Source organism: Xylocopa sonorina, chromosome 5 (assembly GCF_050948175.1).
Source record: "Xylocopa sonorina isolate GNS202 chromosome 5, iyXylSono1_principal, whole genome shotgun sequence".
In the NCBI taxonomy this organism is placed as follows: Eukaryota; Metazoa; Arthropoda; class Insecta; order Hymenoptera; family Apidae; genus Xylocopa; species Xylocopa sonorina.
Window position 1 is genome coordinate 10,188,912 of NC_135197.1, and position 25,268 is coordinate 10,214,179.

At 50.4% G+C, this 25,268-nt stretch overlaps 1 protein-coding gene across 24 annotated transcripts in view; it reads right to left on the reverse strand.

Annotated features, from left to right (window-relative positions):
• The window catches only part of LOC143424108 (bromodomain adjacent to zinc finger domain protein 2B), a 120,772-nt gene that overhangs the window by 11,710 nt on the left and 83,794 nt on the right, over positions 1-25,268 (reverse strand). For 8 of the 24 annotated variants that reach the window (XM_076895939.1, XM_076895937.1, XM_076895943.1 and 5 more), the window contains 11 exons: positions 12,215-12,442; positions 11,405-11,590; positions 11,084-11,246; positions 10,916-10,933; positions 10,103-10,346; positions 9,725-9,986; positions 9,256-9,638; positions 8,652-8,966; positions 8,221-8,495; positions 7,996-8,077; positions 4,816-5,664 (listed from right to left, as the gene is read on the reverse strand). In XM_076895939.1, the coding sequence (XP_076752054.1) occupies positions 4,816-5,664; positions 7,996-8,077; positions 8,221-8,495; positions 8,652-8,966; positions 9,256-9,638; positions 9,725-9,986; positions 10,103-10,346; positions 10,916-10,933; positions 11,084-11,246; positions 11,405-11,590; positions 12,215-12,442 (3,005 nt within the window). The remainder of the gene's footprint in view (positions 1-4,815; positions 5,665-7,995; positions 8,078-8,220; positions 8,496-8,651; positions 8,967-9,255; positions 9,639-9,724; positions 9,987-10,102; positions 10,347-10,915; positions 10,934-11,083; positions 11,247-11,404; positions 11,591-12,214; positions 12,443-25,268) is intronic. The other 16 variants (XM_076895959.1, XM_076895957.1, XM_076895958.1 and 13 more) reach the window with 4 other exon arrangements.

The window sequence follows — 25,268 nt, forward strand, 5'->3', positions numbered from 1 at the left end:
AAAAGAAAAAAAAGACGCTGAAAAAATATTGTAGGAGGCTCTGTGTCGCGTCGATCTCATTTCGTTTCCGGAACAACAATTCGGTTCCCGATCGTCTCTTTTTCCTGGATAGCGCGCGAAATGCTCGGGCCCTCTGCGATTTTTCTCTTCCACGCGATCACGACAACCTTCCGCGCTGTAATCCCGATTTCCGATCTCCCTGTTCTTTCGAGTGGTGTATCTTCCCGCTGCGTATCCGGTATATCCCCGTGTTGCTCGTGATTTCGAAACAGCGTCTACCGTGTAGAGAAGCGGACGCGTCTACTATCTAGCGGAGACGGTGACAGGGATTAAGCGCTAATCTACCATGTCCAAACTCTAATTTCGCTAATCAACGCTCGGCCGTTGCTATTTCTAGCGATCCCGTGATCCTCTGCGTGGGAAATTATTCAGGGAACCGCGAATCGATCTTCTCCTTCTCGAATTCTTGATGAATTAACACAGTACGATCCCCGCTGTTTATTTCTGCTTGATCGTGTTATTATGATTATTTATGATTCAACGAACGTGGTGCCTGTAATGGGTTTAATTGATCGCGCGGGGTACAGTTGCCAGCAAAAGTCATGAGTTTATAATAAATTTGGCACGCAAGTAACTTTTATCACGTATCAACGAGCGAGGTGATACATTTCCAAGCGATATTCAACTCGAATCGCGTGAAATTGTTTCGTCTCCTCGATTCCTCGTCGACAAGCGTGCACGCGCGCGGACCGTAATGTGTTAACGATACGTTGAACGACGCTCGTGAGCGGAGAATCGTCGTCCCAAGTGTCTAATTTTGCCCGATCTTTACGAATTCCATGGTCGAGATTCAATGGAACGAATCAACAACTACGAGAACAGGAGAGCGTACACAAAACGGTGCGTCGACGGCCGCACGATTCGTGACGAAAGTCCCCCTTTCACCGTGTGTGTGATACACTTGAGAGAGAGAAAGAGAGAGAGTGAGAAAGAGAAACAAAAACCGGAGAAAAAATCGAAAAAACGAAGTGAGAAGAGTAACAGAAACACCGGATAAAAATCGTACGCATGCTGTTCGTAGAAAATTTCGTGATTCAAAGAACGTGATAATATACAGATAACGTCGAGAGTGAAAAAGAAGAGATAGAGATAGAGAGTGAGAAAGAGAGAGAAGGAGAGAGAAAAAGAATCAAACGGAATGGAGAACAGTGATAAAGAAGAGAGTAGCCAAGCAGAGAAGAATGGAACGAATCGGTGTGTTCCGTGTTCGCGAAGAACAGACGTGACCGCACGGAACGGTAACGAAAAGAGAGAAACTAAAACGGGTGCGAAATGGGAGTATTGTCGAACGAAACGTAAAGCTTCTCACCAACTACCAGAGAGAAAGATATAGAGTATACAACATATGAAATATATTATTGATAATATATAAATATATATATATATAAAAAGTGTGTATGTATAATATATGATAAACGTATGTATAAATATATATATATAAATATGTATATTATAAAACCACCACCATAATTTGTACAAGAATAAGACGAGAGACAAAGTAAATAGAAAGTATAGAGATAGAGATAGATAGATAGAGAGTGTCAAAAAACGAGTAATATAGAAAATATTGTTTCGAAGCGAGTAAAAGTAGAAGAGAACGTGGAGGAGAGAAGTGAAAGAGCGAATGAGAGAAAAAACGGGAATAAAGAGAGCGCATGCAGGAGCCAAGCAAATATACTCGCCTTATGTATTATGCACCTATTACGTGATATATCGTATAATATCGGTGTCGTATTAATCGCTGAAGCTGGTAGTAACGAGAAATAAAAGTAAAAAAAAGAAGAGAGAAACTAGAGCCTCTGGTCAATTGAAACGTGTGTAGGAGGAGAGTAACAGCCTGTCTAAATAGAGAGGAGCTTCTGATAGCTGTGATCGTAGTTTGTATTAAATAGGTACATGGTAGTAATTCGCAATTATAATGTAATAATCAGAGAATAATGGCGACAGTAATGATACGAGCGATAATTATAAACAGAGGTGGACAACGTTACATGTTCCACGCGACAGCGTTTTACCCTTTTCGACTTGAGTGAAAAAGGTTGGTTAGGGACGGGCCGTGGGGCTAGAAGAGTGAAAATGAAACGAAGAGAGAATGAAATAAAAAATACCAGAGCGAGAAGAGAAGGAGGAAAGCGCTTGATTTGCACGGGCAGCGGTATTCGATAATCGGGTAGAGGCACGGAAAAATTCGAAATAAACATGGCATGCTGGATAATCATGTAGCTAGCTGTTATTTTTTTGTATATAGTGACAGGAGAAGCTAGGCACAGGATAGCATTGCGACAGTCGGTATTACATTCTTTCTAATTTCTCGTCATAGATCCACAGTTGTTTTACAATCGTGTATTATTTGGAAAAAAAAAAGATAGAGAGTTCCTTGTACGGTCTACGCATACTATGGCCGATCTTGATCGCAATGTCGACATCGATGCTCGAACCTCGACAATTTCCTCGACTCCTCCTAGGAATCGAGAAAAAGATTCGACGATTCGACGCATTTCGTGGCGTACGATCCGAATTGAGTATCTTAACGGGTTACAAACTCGGTGGATTAGTCATCAAAATTTCAACTCTAGCAGATGATCTTCTAAACATTAAAACACGCTACTGTCGATCTCTCCGTTTGAAGCGCCTCTCCTCGCTTCGGTCAACAGTTCCAACTTCATTTTCACGCGTTCATTGCGTTTTGGGAAAAAAAAAGAAGAAAAAACAAAAAAGAAAAAAAACGATGGAAAAAGGAAAGAAAAACAGACTCAATTTGGCGTGTGCCAGGGATGTCGATATCGTTATCACCCGGCGTGTCTGAACCTACGAAAGCACCGTGCGCGTGTCTATATATATATACGCGCTCGCATTTCCTGTGTCCGCGAGCTGTTTCTGTGTGTGCATCTGTCCTCTTTCGTTCGATCGCTGCGTGATGCACAGATATTTTACCGACGTGGCTACCGGTGCCCGTGTGTACCTGTTCGTACCTCGGAACACGACACTTCTGGCCCGTTACGTCGGCGAAAAATCACGACCGGGGACACGCCTTCGCGGCCGAGTAAACGAGGCCGTCGAGATTTCCACGGGAAAACCAGCCGCGGATATCGCGAGCGCACACGCGATCATGGGGGAAACCGTTCGCGGCGGCTCGACGTAAAGTTTGATGGCCTAATAAGAAACAGACGACGGTGTTCGCGTGTAAACCCCATCGATCCCGGCTGAATAAAGATAATCGGGGTTTATGCGACGCTGGGGCGGCGCGTGGCGTCGTTACCTCGCGAGGGTGCCGTGTCGCACGGCGCGAGAGAGGGGCTAAGTGCCGGGAGGTTGGTTGGTCGATCTTCGAACGCGCTGACGGCGCACGATTTTTTGCGAATCGTAAACTCTGCGGGTTTCTCGGGGCTCCCTAAAAATTCATCGCATCGACGACGTCCACAATTGGGCCGGGTATACTCTCGAGTGAAACGCGGCACAGGAGGGGCACGAACCGGTGCTCGCCGTTTGACCGATTGCACGAGGAGGAAATACGTGACCTGACGAGAGTGACGTATTCGAGAATGGGAAGGCACGAGGTGTAAATGGCGAACGAAATGAAAGAAACGTAGATGTGATAGGTGGTCGATGGTGAAAAGAAATACTGGGGAACTGACTCGCAGTGATGATCGATGGAATAATGGCGATGCAAACGATCGAGAAACAGAAATCACGCCCGGCACGGTTCTTTGCACGCGGACAAATTTCCGGTGACAGACGAAGCTTTATACGTATATCTTACCTCTGGTCGTCGCATCGTGATACACTTAATCTAGCAATGGACAGAGCGGGTTGGTGAACCGAGCGAGGGAGAAATAGGGCACGGGAGAGATACAGTGACAGAGAGATAGACAGAGAAAGAGAGAGAGAGAGAGAGAGAGAGAGAGAGAGAAGATTTCGATCACAAAAAAGATTGGTGGACGACATAGAAAACCAGGCAATCGTAGTCTTACCTCGAGAGGTCCTTCGTCTGGGTCCTCGTGCAAACCGGGATGAAAAAGAAAAAAAAAGAGAGAGAAAGAGAGAGAGAGAGAGATAGAGAGAAAGGCGTGTAGGAGAAGGAAGTACGGAAGGCCGTTGTGGAAACGAACGAATCACAGGAACGATGGGTAACGCTCATTAGTGAACATGAAGTCGATGAGGGTTTTAATGACGATGTAGGAACGTAGAATGCAGTTGGTGTCCCGCGAAAGCTGGGACCGTCGAGCGTGAAGGCAAAGGTGAGAGAGACGGTGGATTCCTCGAAAGCAATTAATCGAGAGTGCAACTAATGGACAAAGGATTCGCTGAAAGAATAGCGGCGGCGCCGGAAGTCGGCTCCTTCATCGTGGATCGTTCGGTCGGAAAGTAATTTCGCGCGCGACGATTAAATTCCTCCCATTAAACGCACGCGTCCACCTTGCACGGTTATAATAATTCCGATCGACGGGCGAAGCGCACTCGGAACTCAACGCGATCGAACTCCCCGAAGAATCTATCATCGGCGCACGGTGCTGTTGCTCGTGGGTCCCACCCGGCAACCGCGATTCCATCGCGAATCCCATCGCTGAGAGTGACACAAAAAACCTCGAGGACGATCTCGCGGTGGAAGGTTCTCCTCAAGGGATGATTATGCCAGGGCGGAGAATAGGAGGACGGTAAACTTCGATCTCAAGAAGAAGGGGGGTTTTTCGTATCTTTTTTCTTTTTTTTTCTTTTTTTTTTTCGGGGGTCAGGAGGCGTCATACGACATCTTACCTCCAGAAGCTCCTGACTTTGCGTCTGGGTCTGGGCCTGCTGGGTATTGTCCATGCTGGCGTTGGTTGTGGTGGTGCCTGTGGACGTGGTGCCGGAGGTTGGCGTGGTCGGCTGCGTCGGTTGAGACGTTGATGGGACGACCGTGACAGGGGTGGTCGACAATGGGAGAGGCGGCGGTGGCGGCGGTACCACCTGCACCTGAGGCGGCGTGACCATAACCGCCGCGGGCAAGGTGGTGGTGTTCGCGTTGCTGGTGGTGTTCACGGTGTTCATCACCGTGCTGTTCGTTACCAGCGACGCGACGGAGGCCAGATTCGCCGCGACGGAGGACAGGCTGGACTTTTTCACGACCTGATCCTCCGCGTCGGTGTGCTGCATCATGTCGCGGTTCCTCCAGCTCTCAGCGATGCTCTCGCGGTTCTTCCAGATTGTGGCCACCGTGCTGCTAGCCAGACCCAGCTCGCGCGCCACGTCGCTCTTGCTCTTACCACGTTCGATCTCTTGGATGATCTTCATTTTCTGCTTGATCGTGAACGCTAGCCGCTTTCGACCCTGCGTTTGTAGGTTTAGGGATGCCCAATAATCGATCGTGTTAATCGACGTCACGTGATTACGTGGCGGTGGTACGCGTGCGAGTGACACCCGTCGCTCTTTTCGACGCCGGCACGTCCCCCGTTCGAGTAGGACGCTCGTGAACAATTGTTTAGAGCAACGCGGGTCAATGATCGTGGTGGTAGTGGTGGTATTGGTGGTGGTGATGGTGGTGGTGATAGGTAGTGGTGGTTGGATTTCTAGCGTGGTCTCACTGTGAAGAGGATAGGCTGAGCCTTTTTCGAGCTTCGCAACCAACTGAAAGAGTTGCAACAGAACAGAAACTAAGGGGGCTCCTCTACACACCTGCGATCTTTCGATTCTTCGACTACTAGCATTCGGTTAATCAGACTCGACTATTTCCATCGATTGACTATCGTAAATACAATTATACGAACATCGTAAGCAACAAAGATAGTCACGTTAACGGCTAACGGTGAAAGGAACGACCAAAACAAGTATCGATTAAGATCGATTATGAGTGAACTGGGCATCCCTAGTTCGCGTCCCAGCTATTTATCAACCCCAATTATATCTAGGTACGTGTTACTGTGTTTTTTCTTTTATTTTGTTTTTCTTTTATCCCCAATTCCATTCGGCTGACGTTTTCTTTTGTACCCTCAAACGTCTCGCTTTGTACGGGTGCTGCGTGTTGCGTGTATGTTTTCAACAGGGTGGGCCAGGTATATATATATAGAGAGAGAAAGAGAGAGAAAGAGAGATACGTATGTGATGTACGAGTGCGTGTGAGAGAGGTGGATGCAAGTGAATGCGAGGGGATGAATGAGCGAACTGAGTGACTGAGTGATTGAAAAGAGGGACTCTGGCTGGGTTCGGATTAGTGGGCAGTCTTGTCATCGAAGTGTCTCGGTTTCTCAGGCGAAATGGATGTAGAGTATTCCGTACACTTTGGGTATCACTGGAGAACTATCACAATGGATGGGGGCTATTAAAGTTTCTACACTCGCGCATTCCAATGTCCGTGTCGATTTCGGCGCTCGCCGCGGAAAAATCCTCGGGGGAACTTCGTTTCGTCGCCCCTCGAGTCTCCCTTTCGCGATGTTCAGCGAAAAAGGAGGGGGCGGGGGCGAGAAACTTGCTCCGCTACACTCGTCCCGCACGAGGAGGCGAACGGAGAAGTTTTCCGGGCGAGGCGCGCCTCCCTTTTGCGCTCTCGAGTTCGTGTACACGCCGATTTCGTTTGTCGTCGTCTTTCGAACTTTCGATCCGTTCCGCTCTCTATTCGAAGGGGGCGAACCGGGCGCGAGCGAGCGAGCGTCGCGTTTGAGTTCGACGCCGCGCGAGGCGTGTACACGGATCGACAGAGAGAAGGGAAGCGCCGTACGAGTAGAGGAGAGAGAACTAATCTAAGTGGTCTCTGGTTCTAACCGATCATTCGCCGTCGGACTATGTGAAAAATCGGGTGAAGACAAACTACGCCACGACAAAGACCGATCTATGCGAAACTGTCTACAGCGCACACAAAAAGCACCCGGGACTATGGAGCACATCTCGATGAACACGACTATTTTCCACTATTCTGAAAAGCTCGAGACCAGGGAACCCTCTCGTTCGAATTTTAATTTCCGCTTCGTCTCTCTCGCTCTGTCTCTCTTGATTAAAATCGACATTTAAACGCGAGACGTGTTACCGGCACGATTTCGAACGGACGAAACACCGAAAGTCCCATAGTCTCGATTTTCTCGGCGATTCTTTCCTCCCATTCTCTCCTGCACTTTCACCCGTTCATTCAGTCTCTATGAAAGCTGCACGGTTCATCGCGATTCTCATCAATAGAACCGAAAGGACTGTCGGGTCGGTTCTCGCCGTGTGGAGGACCCGGAAGCTGGATGCAGCCACAAACGATCTTCGGTCAACTCACGACTAAGAGAGAGAGAGGGACGTTCTCGACTCTCACTGGGGATGGGGGAGAGCGTGTCGCGAACAGAAAACGTATCGAACACAAAGCTAAAAATAAAGAAACTTGGGAGCTAAGGGGGGGGTTTCGAGTAAAGAGGCGGCGGTGGAGGTTAGAGGGTGGCTGAGGTCTTGATCGGTGTCAGTCGGAAGAAAGAGACTCTGGGAGGACATGCTGGGTTCTCCTGTCACTATTGCTAGCGATTCTTGGTCGTCTATATGGAGGTTTTGGTTTTCGTGTGTCCTGGGACATATTTTACTATTCTTCTTCTGGTTTTTTTTCTTTTCTTTGTTCGGTTGGTTGTTGGAATTCATAGTTCGAGGGTTGGTTCAGAGGGGTTCACATATATGCGAGTATATAAAAGTTTCTGGAGTTACAAGAATATCCACTGGAGGAGTATATATATATGTATGTATATATATAATGTACAAATAGATGTATATATATAATATACGTATATAGATATAGATAATATATATGTATATGTATAATATAAATACGACACACACAGAGAGCATGCGACACGCACGACAGGTGGACAAAATACAAAAAAACGTAGTAAGGTATCCCAAATAGAGTAAGAGAACAGACTCCTTGTGAATGAAACAACGAGAATCGAGACAAAACGTGAAAAAGAAAGTAAACACGGTCGTAGAAGAGAGTCAACTTACCTCGAGCAGCTGTTGGTTTCGGATCTCCCGTTCCCGTCTCACCGCCTCCTGCCTCTCGGTCTTCTCCTGCTCCTTGATGAGCCTGCAACGGGAACACGATTAAAAAGATTCGATGATTCGCCACCCAAACGTAGGAAATATTCCCCTATAGAAGCAAGTAGATCACGATTCAACCGACGGCGCAACGCTCGGCGCAAAAACGTTTACAGGGGACGTTGAACTCACCTGGCCTGCTCCTTGTGCCGTTGAGCCTCCTCCTTCGCCAGTTTCTTCGCGTACGCGAGCTTCTCTCTCTCGTACTGATTGTTCGTTCGCGCGTCCCTGAAACCACCCGCGGCCCTCAACTCCTCCAGTCTTCTGGCCACTTCCTGGGCGCCCAGCCTAACGAACTCCGCCTCCGCGAGGCCCATCGTCGGTTGCAGGAACTCGCCCACCAGCGGGCGAGACGAGAACGAGAAGTTCGCCGTGGTCAACTCGGGTGGATTCTGTTGATCCAGAAACTGCAAGAATCCAATTCCACCGTATGTATCGTACACGCGAGCGCACTATTACGAAAGTCGCGAAGGACAAGTTTTACCCGCTCGAGAAAAGACACGCTCGAATCGATCGAGAAACGAGCGAACCGGACAACTCCACAACGATACACGCTAACTAACCTTCGCCAAATCCGGACTGCTCCTGAACGTCTTTCCGCAAGGACTGTAATAAGACACGTCACCCTTTATCACCCCCGTTTTCCCTAGTCCCTTGATGACAGTCTCCCTCTTCCAGCCACGCTCGAGGGGCACCTGGAGGTCCCTCTCGCTCGGCTTCACCTTCCTCCTCTTCGCGCTGGACACGCCATCCGCGTTGTCGTCGTCGGTGTCCGTCACGACGTCCGTGTTGCTGCCGCTCTCGCTCGTCACGTCCATGTTGCTCTCCTCGCCGGACACCTCGAGCAGCTTGTTCTTCATCTTCTCCTGCAAAGACCGCTATATAGGGAGCATGGTTTTAGTGGGAAATCATAAGTGAAAAAAAACGAAAAACGAGCACGACGGATCACCGTTTCGTCCACCGCCTTAGCTGCACCTGTTTCACGGCTACGACTCGAAGAAGCAGACCCCGTATTAAAAAATGAAAACCCAACAAGGACCGCGGATCGAGTAAAAATTCACGGCAACTGAACTCACGAGCAAAGAGCAAAATCGAAACGAAAAAAAGGAAGAGAAGGAACAGAACGGCAAAGGATCGTCTTCGAGGGAACATCGTCGAACACTTTACCTGGTTCTTGTCGTCGCTCTGACCAGTTGCGCTCGCGTGCAGCTGAGCAGCCAGAATGTTCGACCTGAGCAACGAGACCTGATGAGACAATGGCACATTTGGGTCCAAGGTGGGCGTCGGTTTGATACCCAGAGCTCTGCTCTGAGCCAGCAGCGAGGCGACCGTGTTCTTCTTCGGTTTCGACACTCCACGGCCAAGGTTCCTCGGCCGTCCATCTTTGTGGTGCGTCGAGCTAGCACTCTCGCTCTCCTCGCTTCCGCTGCTCGGCCGTTGCGGCGAATCCGCCGCGGCGAACAGCTGTGCCAACGACGGACTCGGAGACGCTGGCACGGGCACGGAGTTCTGGGGCACCCTTCGCGGCTTGGGTCCGGGCTTTCTCCTCGCTGTGAACGCACGAAACAGACCGCGTTCGTTAAAGCGTTCCTCACCCCTGTTCGCAACGAAATCTCATCGCGATGAAGACACTTACAGGTCCGATCGGAGGCGAGCAACGACTGGCTTAAATTACTGAGCTGGCTGAGCGGCTGGCTACCGGAAATCGGCGAGCTACCGCTCGTCGTCGATGGTTTCAGCGACAGGTTCAACGGCGCGTCCGAATCGCTCGAATTGTTCGCGTTTGTGGTGGTCGTGTACGAGGACGGCGCCGGCAGAACGGAGCCGTTCGTCGAGTGTGCCGGCAATTTGATCACCTCCACACGATCCACCGACTCTCTGTAATCGTTCGACTCGGCCTGAAAGGAATCCAAACGAAACCATGACGATCTTGCGATACTTTCGCCGCGTCTAAGCGTCGCGACGATCGCGCGTTTAATCGTTCAGTCGCGGTTCCAAGCTTTCCCATACTCACCCCTGTGCGATTGTACTTTCTCGGCTCCATCATCAGCGACGTCGACGTCGTGTTTGTCTGATGAGCGGTTAGAGCAGGTACCGGCGGTGGGTGCACGCTCACGCTTGGCGTGTCCAAGGATATGGTCTTCTTCCTGCCGCGGTTCGTTGTGCCAGGAATCTTTGGACCGACTATGCTCGACGTGTACTTGATGATCTCCGTGTCAGGAGGCAGTCGTACACCCCCTAATATACTGCTAGGATCGCTGAATAAATAATTGTTCGGGTTACTCGACCGTACTCGTCGTCGTTTCAATCGAGAATAGGTTTTTTCGGTTTATCTACTATGCACGTTCGAGATAAAATCGGCAACGACGAATATAATCGACGGTCACGAAGGATTGAAATACTCGCTGCGCGTGGACGTTTTTTTTTTCCCCCGTGAGAAGTTTAGGTATTAAATGCCAACGGGTGACCAGTTAAAGGACAAATTGTTTAAAACGGCGCAACGTTAAGGACCATCGAGCAATCGTAACAACGAAATTACACGGTTACAAGCACCGTATGAAAGTTAAATGAACGAGAGAGATAGAGAGAGCGACAACGCAGAGTTCACCGGGGAAAGAGAGGAAAAACTAGCGCGTAAATTGTGAATAACAAAAATCGATCGTACGAGCATCTCTTTCGATTCGTTACGTTCTTTTCCCCCCATTTTTCGTTATTATATTGTTCGTTGTTGTATTCTTTTTCCTTTTCCCAACCCACCCTCTCTCTTTCTCTACATTGTCTTGTGTAGCTTTTTATTTAGTTTCGTTCGGTCTTAACGATCTCTCACCTGCCCTCTTTCGCAGTGCTGCAGGTGGTATCGGCAAGCGTGGAAAAATAATTAATAGGAGACGGTAAGTGCGATGGCGGACACCGGGCGTCAGTTGAAAAATAATGAAAACGGGAAAGAGAGAAAGCATCGATTTAACGAGCGTGCAGAAACGCGGTAGCATCGTACCTGACGACGTTCGTTTGCGAATTCGGCGTGCTGCTGGCCGACGTGCTGTGATGAGAGGACGTGACCGGTGCTTGGGTCGAGACCGGCAAACTGCTGCTCGTCATGCTCGGCGTCGTCGAGCTACTGCTGCTCGCTGGCGTCTTGTGACTCTTGCTTGACTTAGCTTTTGTTCCATGGGAAAGACACGATATTTAACGATAACACTTTTGTCCAAATTTTTCGCTCGAAAATTTAGAGACGAATCGCGAATCAATCGACAAGATCGACGCGGAGTAGAGAGATGAGCGAAGCGAACTTTGAGAAATTCGAGGGGATACTTACACTTACTAGACTTGTGAGACGAAAGGGACGGGGGATTAAGTAGAGAGGCAGGATAGGGTGGCAGGAGGCTCTCGGCGCCAGGAGGGAATCCTGGCAGTCCTGCCGCTCCTTGTAACCTCGCGAGGTAGTCCTGTGCCGCTAGGTGCGAGGCCATTGTCCACCATGCTGCGCTAGCTGGATTAATACCTGAACAACGTTGAAAGAAAAACAGAACACCTGTCAACTTATTTCTGAACGGACGTGTACGGACGGCAAAACGAATCCGTGAAAAGCTTCGCTCCGCGCTGGTACGAGTTTTACGCGGGGAATGAATTCTGGAATGTGCTCCCGGTCGGTGAATTCTCACGCTGACTCTAATTTAAATGTTTGCCACGGGGCAATATTTGAATCAATAAACATCTATATTTCGTGTACTGAAACCTTGAAATAATATGTAACGCAATTATTCAACATTGAATTTCATATTTTCAAATTAATGTATGACTTCGGTCATATAATACGTCGCAACGGTTTGCATTAACGATACGTCCCGTGTATCCGAATGCACGGGAACCATAGAGCAACGTGTAACGTAACTGCGGCCAACGTTCAATTCCGTATTTTTAATTAATACAACTCCAACCGCGTTGCGTGTCATCGCCTTCCGCGTGTCATAATGAATACCAGAAAAAAATCAGGGATAAATATAACCGTTTTGAAAACGCGGCTACACTTTCACCTGTGGGGGAACGCGAAATAAATACGAGCAGCATTCCAGATAGGTGAGATCGACAGGTTCGAAGAGGCGAAAGAGAGCGAAATGAGTGTTACCTAAACTCGCAGCTTGGCTGGCAGCTACGCTGAGAGTACCAAGGCTGCTGTGGGAGTACGGGGGTGGCGGTGGCGCGGATGCAGGCGTGTGGCCCCCGAAACCGGGCGCGGACCCTCCGCGGCCCAGGATGGCGTAAGCGGATGGCAAATGATGGGCCCCCAGACCGTATCCGCCCGGCATACCGCCGAAAAGCGACGAAGCTGCACTGTCGCCTCGAGGCCAATACGCTGCAATCAAAATTAAATTGGCCATCTTCAATTACGCACAATCGATGCACCGCTGCGAATGGTAGTAGAGAGTAAAGTCGTTTCGAGGCGCGCACGAAAAATCACCCATCGACGATGGAACGTCTCGCTGTTACCGATAACGTGTAATCGTAGCGGAGTATCAATCTTCCGTTGCTCGCAAGGAAACGCCATAGCATTCAATTATCGAGTACGATTTACCCCGTACCGGTCGGCGATTAACATTTTAGTATTCGTAAGAGATCGCCGGTTGATTATAGTCGTTCCGTGTGTTTGTCGAGTGATCGGTGCTCGCTAAATGAATAAATACACAGAGATATTACCGTCGTAACGATGCACGGATCTGATCCAGCGATTTACGACTAAGTCGGCGAGCATATACAACGGAGTTGCAACTCTTCCAGAGAGCAAGGATTAAACCGCGGTTAGAACTTTGGATGGTTACGGTATCGGTTGATCAATCGCCGCGTTAATAACGATCGAAGCTACCCGCTCGATACGTTTTCGAGCGAACTTCCTTTCGTATCGCCTCCGCTGAAATCTCGTAATACGATTAATTCGCTAATTTTATCGGAATAGAAAACTTTTCCATTTAGATTATCAAGTTACGTCTTGCAAATTATCTTCGACAATTCTCCTTCTCTCGTAATCGAACTAACGATCGAATTAACGTCAAATTCAGTGCGGTGTCCTCCCGTGGTTTATTCGTGGAATTGAAGAACCGGGCGTGGAGGCCGTCAAATTTTCGTTACCAATATCCGGGGCAAACAGTTGTCGCGCGCGACCCTCCGCGATTCGTATTCGCTTGACAATGCTCGCGAATACCCGAACGCCACCCATGGCGATTCGAGTTAATTAACTAATTATCCGCGAGCGTCATACGCAATTGATTTACCTGCCGGAATTAAATATAGCCGGTGTAATAACGATAATTTGGCGCGCGGCCGTACGCTGGTAGCCGTGGCGCGCGAAAAATATTTGCAAATTCGAAAAACGAAGAGATAATTAGCCGGCTGGCCAGATATTTCGACCTCGTTACGCAGTGCCCCGTTAATGGACGCCGAAAACACCGACAGCCGACAGTGGAATACAGGATTCCGGGGGAATATTTCGAACGCGCGAAGAAACGCGACCAACAAAAATGACGGCTAATGAAAAATGTTGTTATACCATTTCGGAGGAAGGAACGAACGTGGAGGCAACTGTATCGTTTCGAAGCAGACACGCGTCCCGAATTTAATCGTTCTGGCTTACCATTGTAGCATTAGGTATGTTCTATTGTATCAATCGTGACACTCCACAATGGTTGTGCGAGACCGTGCGTTAAACAAAAGGTGAAGCAAATAAAGGACGAAATTACACGATCCAACGTCGCGTTCGACAAACTTAATTTATTTCTAATTGACAGCGTTGATTCGATTTTTACCGCTGTTCTCCGATCGAACCGAGCCAATTTATTTATAGCAAAATTGCTCTTATCCTCTCTATCCCTATTACTCGAACAAAAAAACTGTTATCGGTTGTAATATTAGCGCTCGTAATTAAACGGAAACGCGATTATACAGCGTTAATGGCGGCACCTCGCAAGATATCGAAAACACGGGTGGTCGGCCAGAATTAATCGTCGAACCATGCGAAAAGGAAAAAAAGAGGAAAGAATACAGGGATTACCACGATGCGAATAGAACCGAACAAACCGATCTGCATAGCTGCGGTGTTTCTTCCACGATAACAATTAACGTTGAACGTTAACGTCTGGCCAATTAAATCGTCTTGGTCGCTCGACTAATTGGAATTATCAAAAGAGAGCGGAGAGTTACGCCTATCGGGCCGCTCGTAATAGTTAAAGTGTTGGGTTGCGTCGAGGATAATGTCCGCCGCGCGCGGAGGAACAGGAAGCGCGGGAATAACTTGCGGAGCACACCCTGACGGAACTCGTTATGATAATGTCGTTTAGGCGTGGGGCGGTGGTAAAAATCCAACTGGTGCACACCGGTGCCTTTCTAATTGTCATGAGGTGTTAACGATTTTCGTTAGACCCTTTCCCGCGGCGCACCCGATTATTAAACCATCGCGGATATCCTTCAGTCTTCCTCAAATTACCACCGATGACCTCCATTACGCGCTCCCGCTCCGAGTAATGATAGTGGCCGCGGACTGCTCGCGATTACGCTCCCGTGTATACACAGGAAGGGGGCTCTCATTTTTTGTTTCCAGCCACAGCCACGAATAAATCTGGTTAACTGTAAATATCGGTTGAAATTAAACGCGAATGGCTCGACTGCGAATTTTGCGCAACCGGGAACCATCGCGAAACGAGGAACTCGAATATAAAGCTTTAATGAATCACCTGGAAACTCTATTACGTAACCGTTGTAACTTTCGCCAGCGCGGAGAGCAAAAAATATAATGAATTTTTGCGTGAAAAAAAAACAAAAAAAAAAAAAATAAAAAATTGATGCACCATCGATCCGTAGATCGGTGCCCTCCGCTCGATCGGACGACGAGTCGCGTACGCTCCCGTCTCGCTGCGTGCCGTACGGGGCTGGTGTGTTTGTACAATTTATTGTTACAAACGTGGCCAGCAAATGTACCGTTGATTTTCTACGAGTACCGCGGCCTTGAGCAAGGCCGTGGCATTGAAATCCAGCCGGCGCTTTAATTTATACCGGTCGTTGAACTTCTGTCTGGCTTATATGACTACTTCACCGACCGAGCAGCTGTATAATGCTCTAGCAGTATACATATTCCATGTGTATCTGTGTATTCGTGTACTGTGCATTATGTATATATGCGCCACGTACGCACGTGTTACGATGCAACTACAAGGCGGGCGATTGAAATTTTACCAGGACGAATTTCGCTTCTCCACCTCCGCGCAACTTTCCTCGGACCACTCTTCTTTCCTTCTCCAATCACGTCGTCGCCATTATGCTTCGCGCGTTCGAGTTTCATTTTCTACCTCGCATTAGGCAACAATCACTTGACAATTAAGGGGACTGCGTAAACTTCGGTAGCCAGGAACCTTGTCCGCGACACGACACGCGCTGGTACGTTCGATCGTTCATTTTCAAATTACACCCCCTCGAGCAAATCACCCCTCCTGTCTCCGCAGCCACGAAACGCCCCATTTTCCCGATCGATTCTTACCGCGGGCGAAAATTTCTTCCCTTAACGAGCCAGCGACGACGGCCGAGCTGTTTCGCGCTTTCCTCTTTAACGTAGGTGCTTTAATGGCAATCCATTATTCGTGTAACCGAGCGAGAAACGCGCGAGACAGAGACGGACCATGCCGAGCATTAAGCCGGTCCGCCATTTTCGGGGCCGCACCGCAGTAACGTCGCGCCAGCATTCGCAGCGATCCTCGTATCGAAATACCGTATTCACCACTCGAATCGAGTCGTAATTCGTACAAAATTGTTAATCAAAGCAATCAAAGGTGTTAACACTTGAATCAAGTGTTTCGAAGCGAAAGTTTCATCGCACGTCCGGATAATTGACTCGCGTGACACAGAGGCATGAAACGAAATGGGCAATCTTATTTATCCTAGACAATTTCACCGAAAGTTCTTCGATCTGATATCGGCCGGGGCGCTAAATCGTCGTTCGAGCCGCGTTCAACGTAAATCGAATTAACGAAACCAGAAAAGTACGCGATGCGGGGTTGGAGGCAGCGCGAGGGTGGGTGGAACTTATGTAAACGCGAGAAACGGAGAGGAATATGTTTGCAATATTCTCTATAACTCGGGCGAAGGTCGCAGAAAATCGGGTACCTCCACCTGTTCCAGAAAATTCAACTAGCACGATCGTCCATCGAACGAAGACAAAGCACCGGGGCGGACGTATCTCGAGTGCGCGATGCGTCACGTTTATCGATTTATGATTAAGCTTTTGACTAAGCCGGCCCCCACCAGTTGGCCGGCTTATCCACGACGGGGGAGGAACATCCAGTAACAGCTTGAGGACGCCTAGAATCGCTTCGAATAATCGCTCGATGGCCATTTCCACCTCGGCAAAAACACTCGCTGGTTTCTTACTTTAATATCGCAATTGTGAAATACGATTTTCCTCGATCGCAAACGCGTCGAGTTCCAAAAGACTCGAACCACCGTTGGTAACAAGAGAGGAGCAATCGAAAAAAGGGAGACGACTGGTTCGGGTCATCGACGAGTCCGCTCGGAACATCATCGTCCGCGTCGTCTGACTGGATGCGACAGTCGCGGGCGCGTCACTAATTTCCTGTTTTTCCGCGCGCGTTAATAAAGGGCTATCCCCCAGGGAGGGGTGGCCCTCGCATTGTTTTTCGGCTAATCGATGGCTACGCCGAAAGCTGCCCGCCGTTAAATCGCCGTCGAATTCGCGCAATAAACGTCCGGATAGAACGGCCGGTTATTGCGCGCGGGAATCGCGCTTGCGCCGAATATTTATCCCAAGACAGATTCGTTTTCAGACCGATTTTGCGCTAGGATCAAACCATCTGCTGCTATTGCGATTTATTTCCGTCCTTCTGCCTGGCTGGAATCCATACTGATCGTCGAACACGATTTCGCGAGTTTTAAAGAGCTGTAGATCGGTTGGAGTGTAGAACTGGTGATGGTATGGTTCTGAGTTCCTATCGAACACTTTCTCGATGGACTTTTCCAAAGTGTCAGGCAGTAAAGTTGATTAATTTAAAAGATCGCTCCGCTTCGGAGGGACAGATGCATTACACAACTGGGAAGTCAGTGGCGCAAGGGTTACGTCGAAGTACTCTGCAGTAGCAATCTACCAGAGAGCACGAGTAACAGAACTTGTGATTAGAAATTTCGCGGAATGGCACGTTTCGACTACCAATGAGCTCCGTTGAGTTCCTTGAGTAGATACCAAGTATCCGTCCGTAAGGTCAGCGAGATACAGTTCCCACCATGATCACTTACATGGAAAATGACGATTCTACATTCGTAGTCGCTACTTTTCATCGCGATCGTTGACGTATCGATGAATCTGTGATGTCGAGTATCTAATATGATCGCGATAGAATTAGAGGATTCGAATTTGGCGATCGCAGAGAACGCGGAGCGCAAAATTGGTCGCAGCGAAGGGGTTGAACCGCGTCTCTCCGCTGCGGCGGTCGCGCGCAGCGTCGGATGAATCGCGGCGGGTTCGTTCGATGCGGAAATCAGCGAACGAACAGCCCGATAAGAGAAACTAAACAAGCTAGGAGAGACGGGAGGATGATCGTAGGTGGAGGAGTGTTACGGAGAGTCGGTTCCTAGAATGTGTTCGGGTCCGTGAGCCGGGAAAATGGCCGTGTTATTAAATCGATCGGCGCACTCCTGGCCAGTGGGGGTTGGAGCTAGGCCAGGGGGCTCCGAGAGGGAGAGAAACGTATATAGCCCGTGCCACGGGGATGATGAGAACGCGATGGAAAGGGGCTGGGAATTACGAATGGGCTCTTGGTTCGACGCCGCAGCCGGAAATCGGCGTCTCCTGTTTACGCGTTTTAATAATACAACGCTCGATATCTGCGTGATTGTTTCAATTAACACAGAGGCCAGAGGTGATGCGATTACGTAATTTCTATAATACGGGCTAGTTAATTGTCGCCACTTTCGGCCGGGGAACTTGCGAATCGATAACGAGTAGATTGCGAGTACTCGTACGTTCGCGAGAAATGTAAACGTGTGTTAAGCGCAGAATGTATCGAACGCGCGGTGATATCGTGTAACGCGACGATCATGTACGAGATATTCTTTTTCAAAGAATGAAAAAGTGAACGATAAGCGAGTATCGTTAATCAATGGACGGGAGGGGGTTATTAAATTGGTTCGACTTTAATCTAGCCAGCCCGTGACGTCCGATGAAAATCGATTTCTGACCACCGTGGACCGAGATGCCGATTCTTTCCTCGTGGTTGGCGGTTTTTTTCTTCTAAAAACCCCGCCGCGAGCGCCGACTGGAAAATTCGGGCAATATCGCGAAAGCCGGCGACAGAGCACCAAATATTGGTACAGCCCACTAATGGAAGATATTCGTGATAGATTACCCGACTAACACTATCAGCTATATAATCGATGAAACTGCGCGAATCCACCAGCAGCTGATTAGCTTCGAGCATTCTGTTTCAGACACTGGAACGCTCACGCGTCCGTGAAATCAATGGTGTCCTCCATTTAATCAATGCACGTACGCTGGAATCTATTCTTCCGAGTCGAAAATTGAACGAGCCTGGAACCAATCTTCGAACCTAGTCAACGCGCACCTACGTCGTCGAACAAAACAAGTTCGCTAAGCGAAATTCGACAATTTGCAATCTGTACGTAATTTTAAGCGACGCGATCCGTTCGATCAGTCACGGGGGGAAGATATCTAACGAACATTTACTTGGACGAGCTGCTATTTCGAGAGTCGTGGCGAGTTTCGCGAGGCGCACACGATGCAGAAAAAAGAAAAAAAAAGAAAGAAAGAGAAGCGCACGAAGGAAAGGAACGAAGCTATTGCGGAAAACAGGGTAACGTAACTTCTCGCTGCTATTTTAAGGGTACGGAGTATACAGGCGGGATTTCTTTTTTTTTTTTCTCCCTCTCCCTCTGCTCTTTTCTTCTCTCCGCTCCTCCTCGTCCCTTTCTTCACGTCGGTGAAGTCTCGACGAGAGGTACGTGCCGAGAAGAAAATAGCTCGGACCAACGGCGTGGCACGGAACGAGGCGAATCTTACGGCCTGGAAAGGCGACGGAATGAAAGATCCGAGATTTAACGTCGGACGCTATATTCATTCGGCCTGTTCGGAGGCGAGACGGACGAATAAAACTCGCGTAATCACGGGGGAGGGTCCCGTTGTAGACTGGCGAAGCACCACGTATCGCGGTTCAGCTTTTTTCAATGCCGTCGTGTGTCTCCCTTGCCTAAAAGCCCTGCCCCTTTTCCTCTGCTACGGCTTCGAGAATCGTCAACGCGTTATTGTTCGGCTCTATGGGGACGTGCAACGGCGTCCGTGATGGAAAATCGTGTTTCTAACCGTCCCCATTGTCCAGCCAAACTTTCCACCGTTCCATCCCCTCGTGCCTCGTCTTACTCTGTTACTTACGAAACGATATCCCTTGTTCCGTATTGTTTATGCAAACGACACATTTCTACAACGTTCGAGGCGTCCTCTGTGAAGCCCGAGGAGGACGCAGATTCGTCGAGGAATTCGGGGATTAGATTAGAAACCGCAGCTGACTCTGACCAGCTTTAATTTTAGCGCAACACGTGAACCTTATTAAACGCGAACGACACCACGGTGGACCCGAAAATGTTACAACTGTTCAAACAGTCCCTCCAGATTCCGCAGTCTCGCTGGCTGCGACCACCGAACATGCCCAATTGGATATCCAAGAACCCTCCCGGCGACCGACCGAATTCCAACCCCCCCGGATATTCTTCCCTGCATGTAATCGCAACGTTCTAGCCGAGGCCGGAGCATTGCACGCGTCGCAATTACGCGCAAGAACGCAGCGTTATTATTTAACCGAGGACAGACCAGCAGTTCGAGCGAAAGACGCGGATATCCAATCTATATCGACGACATCCAACGCCCCTCGCGTCCCCCGCTCCCCAGCCTCCCTCCATCCGTCCCTCTATCTCTCTTTCCGTCGGTTTTACACCTTAACGTTGGCGTTTCCGCTTATAACCGTCCAATCGCGATTCAGCCTCGGCCCGGTGAGAGAACGTACGTGTGTATCCTGTCCCTCGAGGAAGAGGATCGATCGAGGGATCGGAATGCCGAGAGGGGTGGCGAGCGCGCGAGCGCGAGCGTCGCCGCGATGGCTGGCTCGTCTCCAAATCGCTTTAATTTCGTTTACGCGATGGCCAAACCGTGGAGCAAGACGGATACGGAAAGACGAGATAAAGAGGGACCTCTCGTCGAGCTCCTCCGCGGCCAGCCTGGAGTCTAGACTCCGTTGCCTGGCTAACCAACCCTTACTTCGCGAGTATATCGGTTCCACGCACGATTCCATCGTTTCGATCATTCTACTTTTTAATTGCGTGTCTCGCACTGCGTCAACGCGTATCCATTTCAACGATGATCGCGTTTAGAATTAACCCGTCGAGTTCGAACGTATACGGTACGGGGGTGGCGGTCGATGACTAAAACTGGCTGGCTCCGCGCTAATTAATTTCTCGTTAACGAAGTCAACGGGGAAGCTCCCTTCTTTAAACATAATCGAGCCAAGACGTTCGCTAAGTTCGTTAGAAATACCATATAGGATAAGGCTGACGGAGCGATAAAGGGTTGGTCGTTGGTGATCGTGGATTCGTTCGAAAGGGGCGCAAAGGGGTGCGGGATAGGTGTCGAGCGAGGGTGAAGTTCTAAATTACGTTGAACGCCGGTAATGGGGAATCGTTTGGGCAAACATAACGTCCCGCAAAGTTTCACCAACGTTTGTTAATAATCGCGTGGACCGAATAAATAGCATGATGGATCACACGAGCGCGTATCGAAAGTTTCTACCACTTTTCCGCGGTACCTTTCGCTTTTATTTACGGAAGATTTATGACTATGTATTCGAAAGTTTAGAGTAGCTTGCACATTACATTTATATTTCGATAACTACTTGCATTTCGTACGCGCGCTATACACGCGAAAGCCTCCGCGTTCGATTTACATTTTCGAATTGCCATTTAACATCGAGAGTAATTTCGGAGCGAACCTTGCGGATGCAAATCATAATAATTATCACGATACGGTCCGCATTAAATATACAGAATGTATCAAACGCGAGTGCGGGCATCACAAAATTCCATAATTAACGAGCTACCAGAGAGAAAACGATCCATAAATCGAGGAAATTGATCGGATCGTATTTAAAAATCCAAAGGCCAGCGGCTCGCGCGAAAGCAAGTACGCGCGCGCGCTTAAACCATACGCTACGAGCTGCGTGTACGAAACAGCGGAGCCGTTCACCGCGTGCCGCGTAATCTGCCCCCGAAGGAACTTCCGGCGGATTACGCTTGGCCCATAATTCACCGGTTCGCCCGTATAAAAGGGTCGAGAATCCCGTGCCCGCGCAGATATTCGGATTGATATTTTTTTGCTCGTCGATGCCCGCGGATCGATTCGAGGCGGAGGAGGAAGGCGGCGGTGGTCCCAGGCTGCCTCCGCCGCTCCCCTTCCTCGCCCGTTATTGCGCCAAGTGTCTTTTCTTATCGAGCATCTTCTCGGCGATGCCCAGGCTCGCTCAGTATCGGATTCGCGGCACGACGGACGCATTTATCAAGCTGTACACGTTGCGCGCCCCGGGAGAAAGGCAGGCCCCGCGCGCGAGCCGGGGAAAAGCAGGAAGGGAAAGCGGGAGGCCGCGGGGAAGGGCTGAAAAATTCTTGGTACGGGCAAGGGGGATGGCGGCGGCAGGGGCGGTGAAAGTGGCGCGGAAACGGGGGAGGGAATCGATGCGGCGTGGGTTGATGGAGGTAACGAGGCCAGTCGAAAGCAAGAGGATTCGGGAGGATGAAAATGAGGCGAGAGTGAAAGTCGGAAGGGTTGAGATTTGGAAAACGAGGGGGGGGGGGGGCACGGTAGGGCGGCGGAATTATGGCGGTGAAACTGTGGCGCGGAGAGCGTAACGGGGCCGCGCAGACGTGTGTAAGCTGCAGGGGTGGGCGGAGGGTGGAACGAAACGGGGGAGAGATTGCAAGATTCAACCCCGCGACTGAAAACTATGAACGGACGTGTACGGAATGGAGATATAATGAAAGAAGTTAGAGGGGACAATGGTGGCGCGGGTGAAGGGAGACGGAAGGGGTGGTGAAAGAGCGTACGAGATGGACAAAGGGGGAAGGCTCGGGAAAATGTGGAGAACCGTGGAAACAGTGTAAAAAGAAAATTAACGGAGAACGAGTGGGTCGACGTTGCTCGAGCGGTTACGAGCAGAACCGTGGAGAAGGGAATGCAGCGGTCGTTCGAACGAATGTGACGGCCACGCGTGGGACGGCGATCCACTCGCACAGTGGCGTTCCCACACGTACTAGACGCGCGCTAGCCAAATGTCACGCTCTCGGAGAGACCGTGCACGCGCGCCCACGCGCTTTTCACCGACCGCTTTCGACGAAATGTCGTCCCCCCGTGGAATCTTAGGGCCAGCTACGGACTCCAAATGGAATTCTCGCGATTCCGCTTTGATCGTAAAACACGCTTGGCAAAAAGACAAATGCCCCCCCCCCCCCCCCCCCCCCCCACCCCGGTCGGAGGAACCGTTCTCGCCAAGGAGAGGACACCGTGAACCTCAAAATTGCTTCGATCCGCGAAATATGGAGCCATCGAAGATCCCACGATCTCGAGATACGGAAAAGTTCCGAATCTCGAAGTTTGGAAGCCTTCGATTTCGAAAACGAGTATAGAAATTCACGCCCATCCGTCCGCGTTCGCTCGTTTCCCATCGTCGAACCGTCCGTAGCTGGTCGAGGTCGTCCGTTCCCTCGAAAAATCGCGCGAGCCTCGATTATCTAACCGGAACGCGTAACGACCGCGTCGTCATCCCGTCGCAGCCTCGTAAGAAAAACGAGAGCGGGGAGGGTTGGGCGGACGGGGAAGGAAAGTAGACACACTTTGAAACGAAAACCGTGGCGCAGCCAGCGCGAGTTTGCATCGATCGCGGGAGATAAAAGCGGCGTGTATCAGAGAGCGCAGTGGAATTAGAAACCGACGCCGAGGGAGGGTACGCGCGAGGGTGGTACAGCGTCGCGTAAAAAGAACTCATTCCTTTCCCCCTCTGCGAGCGTCGAATCCGTTCGCTCGCTCGCGTTCCTCTCGCCTAACAGGATTTCATCCGCGCGAGCTTCTTGGGAAACGCGACGACGCGTATCCGCAGCTGCCACGCGTGTAGACGCGCTGCGTAATGACGATGACGCGAATCACGCGGTGGCGGAGGGTGGTAGGAACCGGTGGCTTCAAACGAAAGCTACGACCGCGCGCGCCTCGTCCCACGCGCGTGTTCCGCGCGAAATAGAACCGCGACGGGAACTCCGCGGGAGGGTCAGCCGGCTGCTGCTAGTTAGAAACGAGACAAGTTGCAGGAATGCGTGCTGCATTTCCTTTTCCTTTCTCGTTCGGAGGAATTCGCTACTGTTCCAGGCGCGGTGTAATTTTCGTTTGCCGGGAGAACAGCGACGATTCACCAGGTGCTGTTGGGTGTTTCTCGTCCGCCCTCGACCCATTTTCGTTCTCCCTTTCCTCCGCAAATATTAACAACCTGTTTTGCACTCGGATACGGTAGCGCAGCGTAAGAAGTTGCGAGGAGATAGACTGCGAACCCTTAAAATAAACCCGCATTTATTCCTCTTCGAGTCGCGCAAACCGGTGGCGACTCGGTGCTTCGATTGCTCTACATATTTCGCTCGAGCGATTCGGGAATTCTGTCGTCGATCGTCGACAACAAAGCCATCGTAGCTACGAAAGCCATTAGAAAGATCGATGTGTTCGGACCCGAATAATCCGCCAATCGTGTTGGATCGTGGCTTCGGCGCTGTAAGCGGGGAATACGCACCGTAGGCGCGTTTCGTAGATCGTCCGCTTCGGTCCACGCGTTCTCCTCCCGAGAAGCCCGAGGAGAGACGCGGGAGGGACGCGAGAAAGGAGCGAAAGGAAGCCGTGGCTGGATGGAAACGGAGCTCGCTCGCCGTTTGGCCTCGAGGAACGGCGTGCACCCCGGAGGGTAGGTTCAAACGAAAACTCCGCCGCGTCCGACGAGTTTGTATCGAGCGTAGGAGGCAAAAGCGCGAGAGGCTGCGGAGGGTCGAACCTTAGCGAAGCGGGGAGCGCGGGACGGGGCGAGGATGCTAGAAAACCGTGGCCACGGACGGGGACAGCGTGGAAATAGAGGGAAAGAGAGAGAGAGAGAGAGAGGGTAAGAGGAGATTCTCTCGTCTCGTAGCAGAGCGCGCGATGCTGGTGGTGCTGCTTGCTGCGGAACGAGCCTGGGACGAGGGAAACGAGGGACTGCCGAAGGGAGGGGAAACTGCCGCAGACCGAGGCCATGGTAGGCGAGGTGAGGTGGCAATCAATAAATATATAGAGAACCGGCAGAGAGCGAGGGTGAGAGAGAAAGAGAGAGAGAGAGAGAGAGAGAGAGAGAGTGGTAGATCGAGCCACGGAGAGGCGGCGAGAGAAAGAGAAAAAGATAGGGGACAGGGGGTTGGGAGAGAGTGAGAGAGAGAAAGAGGGGTGGAGAAGCGCTCGTCGCGTCTGTCCGACCGTCGGTCCGTTCTTGCGTCCCCAAAGCCCCCACGAATCTAACCGACGCTCTCTCTGCTCGGTGTGTCAGAACGAGATAGAAAGAGAGAGAGGAGACGGGGAAAGAAAGCGGGACAGGGATGCCGTCGATGGTACACGAGGGAGAGAGACGGCGGCGGGCACCGGAGCGAGGCTTTTGCTCGAAAAGACAGAAGCGACCGAGCAAACAGAGAGAGGAGAGAGAGAAGGAAGGAGATCGAGCGGCAGAACGAGCGCGACCAGCGAAATACGGGGATGCGAGAGCGGTCCAGAAAACCGGCGCGAGGAGGGACGAGGCTGGGTCGCGGAGGTGAGGCCACGAAATAAACGAAATCCCATCCAACGCGATGGAGGAACGGCTTCGCCAAGGGGACGAACGGGTCTGTCCTAACCCCATCGTCTTTCGCGTATTTAGTTGCACGGTTGATTCCGGACCGAGGGAAAAACGTTTCTGTTGGAAACGGGATCGCGTAGTAACGAGCGCGGCTACGATGATCGCGCATGCCAATTACGGCAAGAGTAATTAGAAGCGATACCGTGTGCACGAGGAGACAGCGCGGTCTAGAAATGTCCTTCGAGC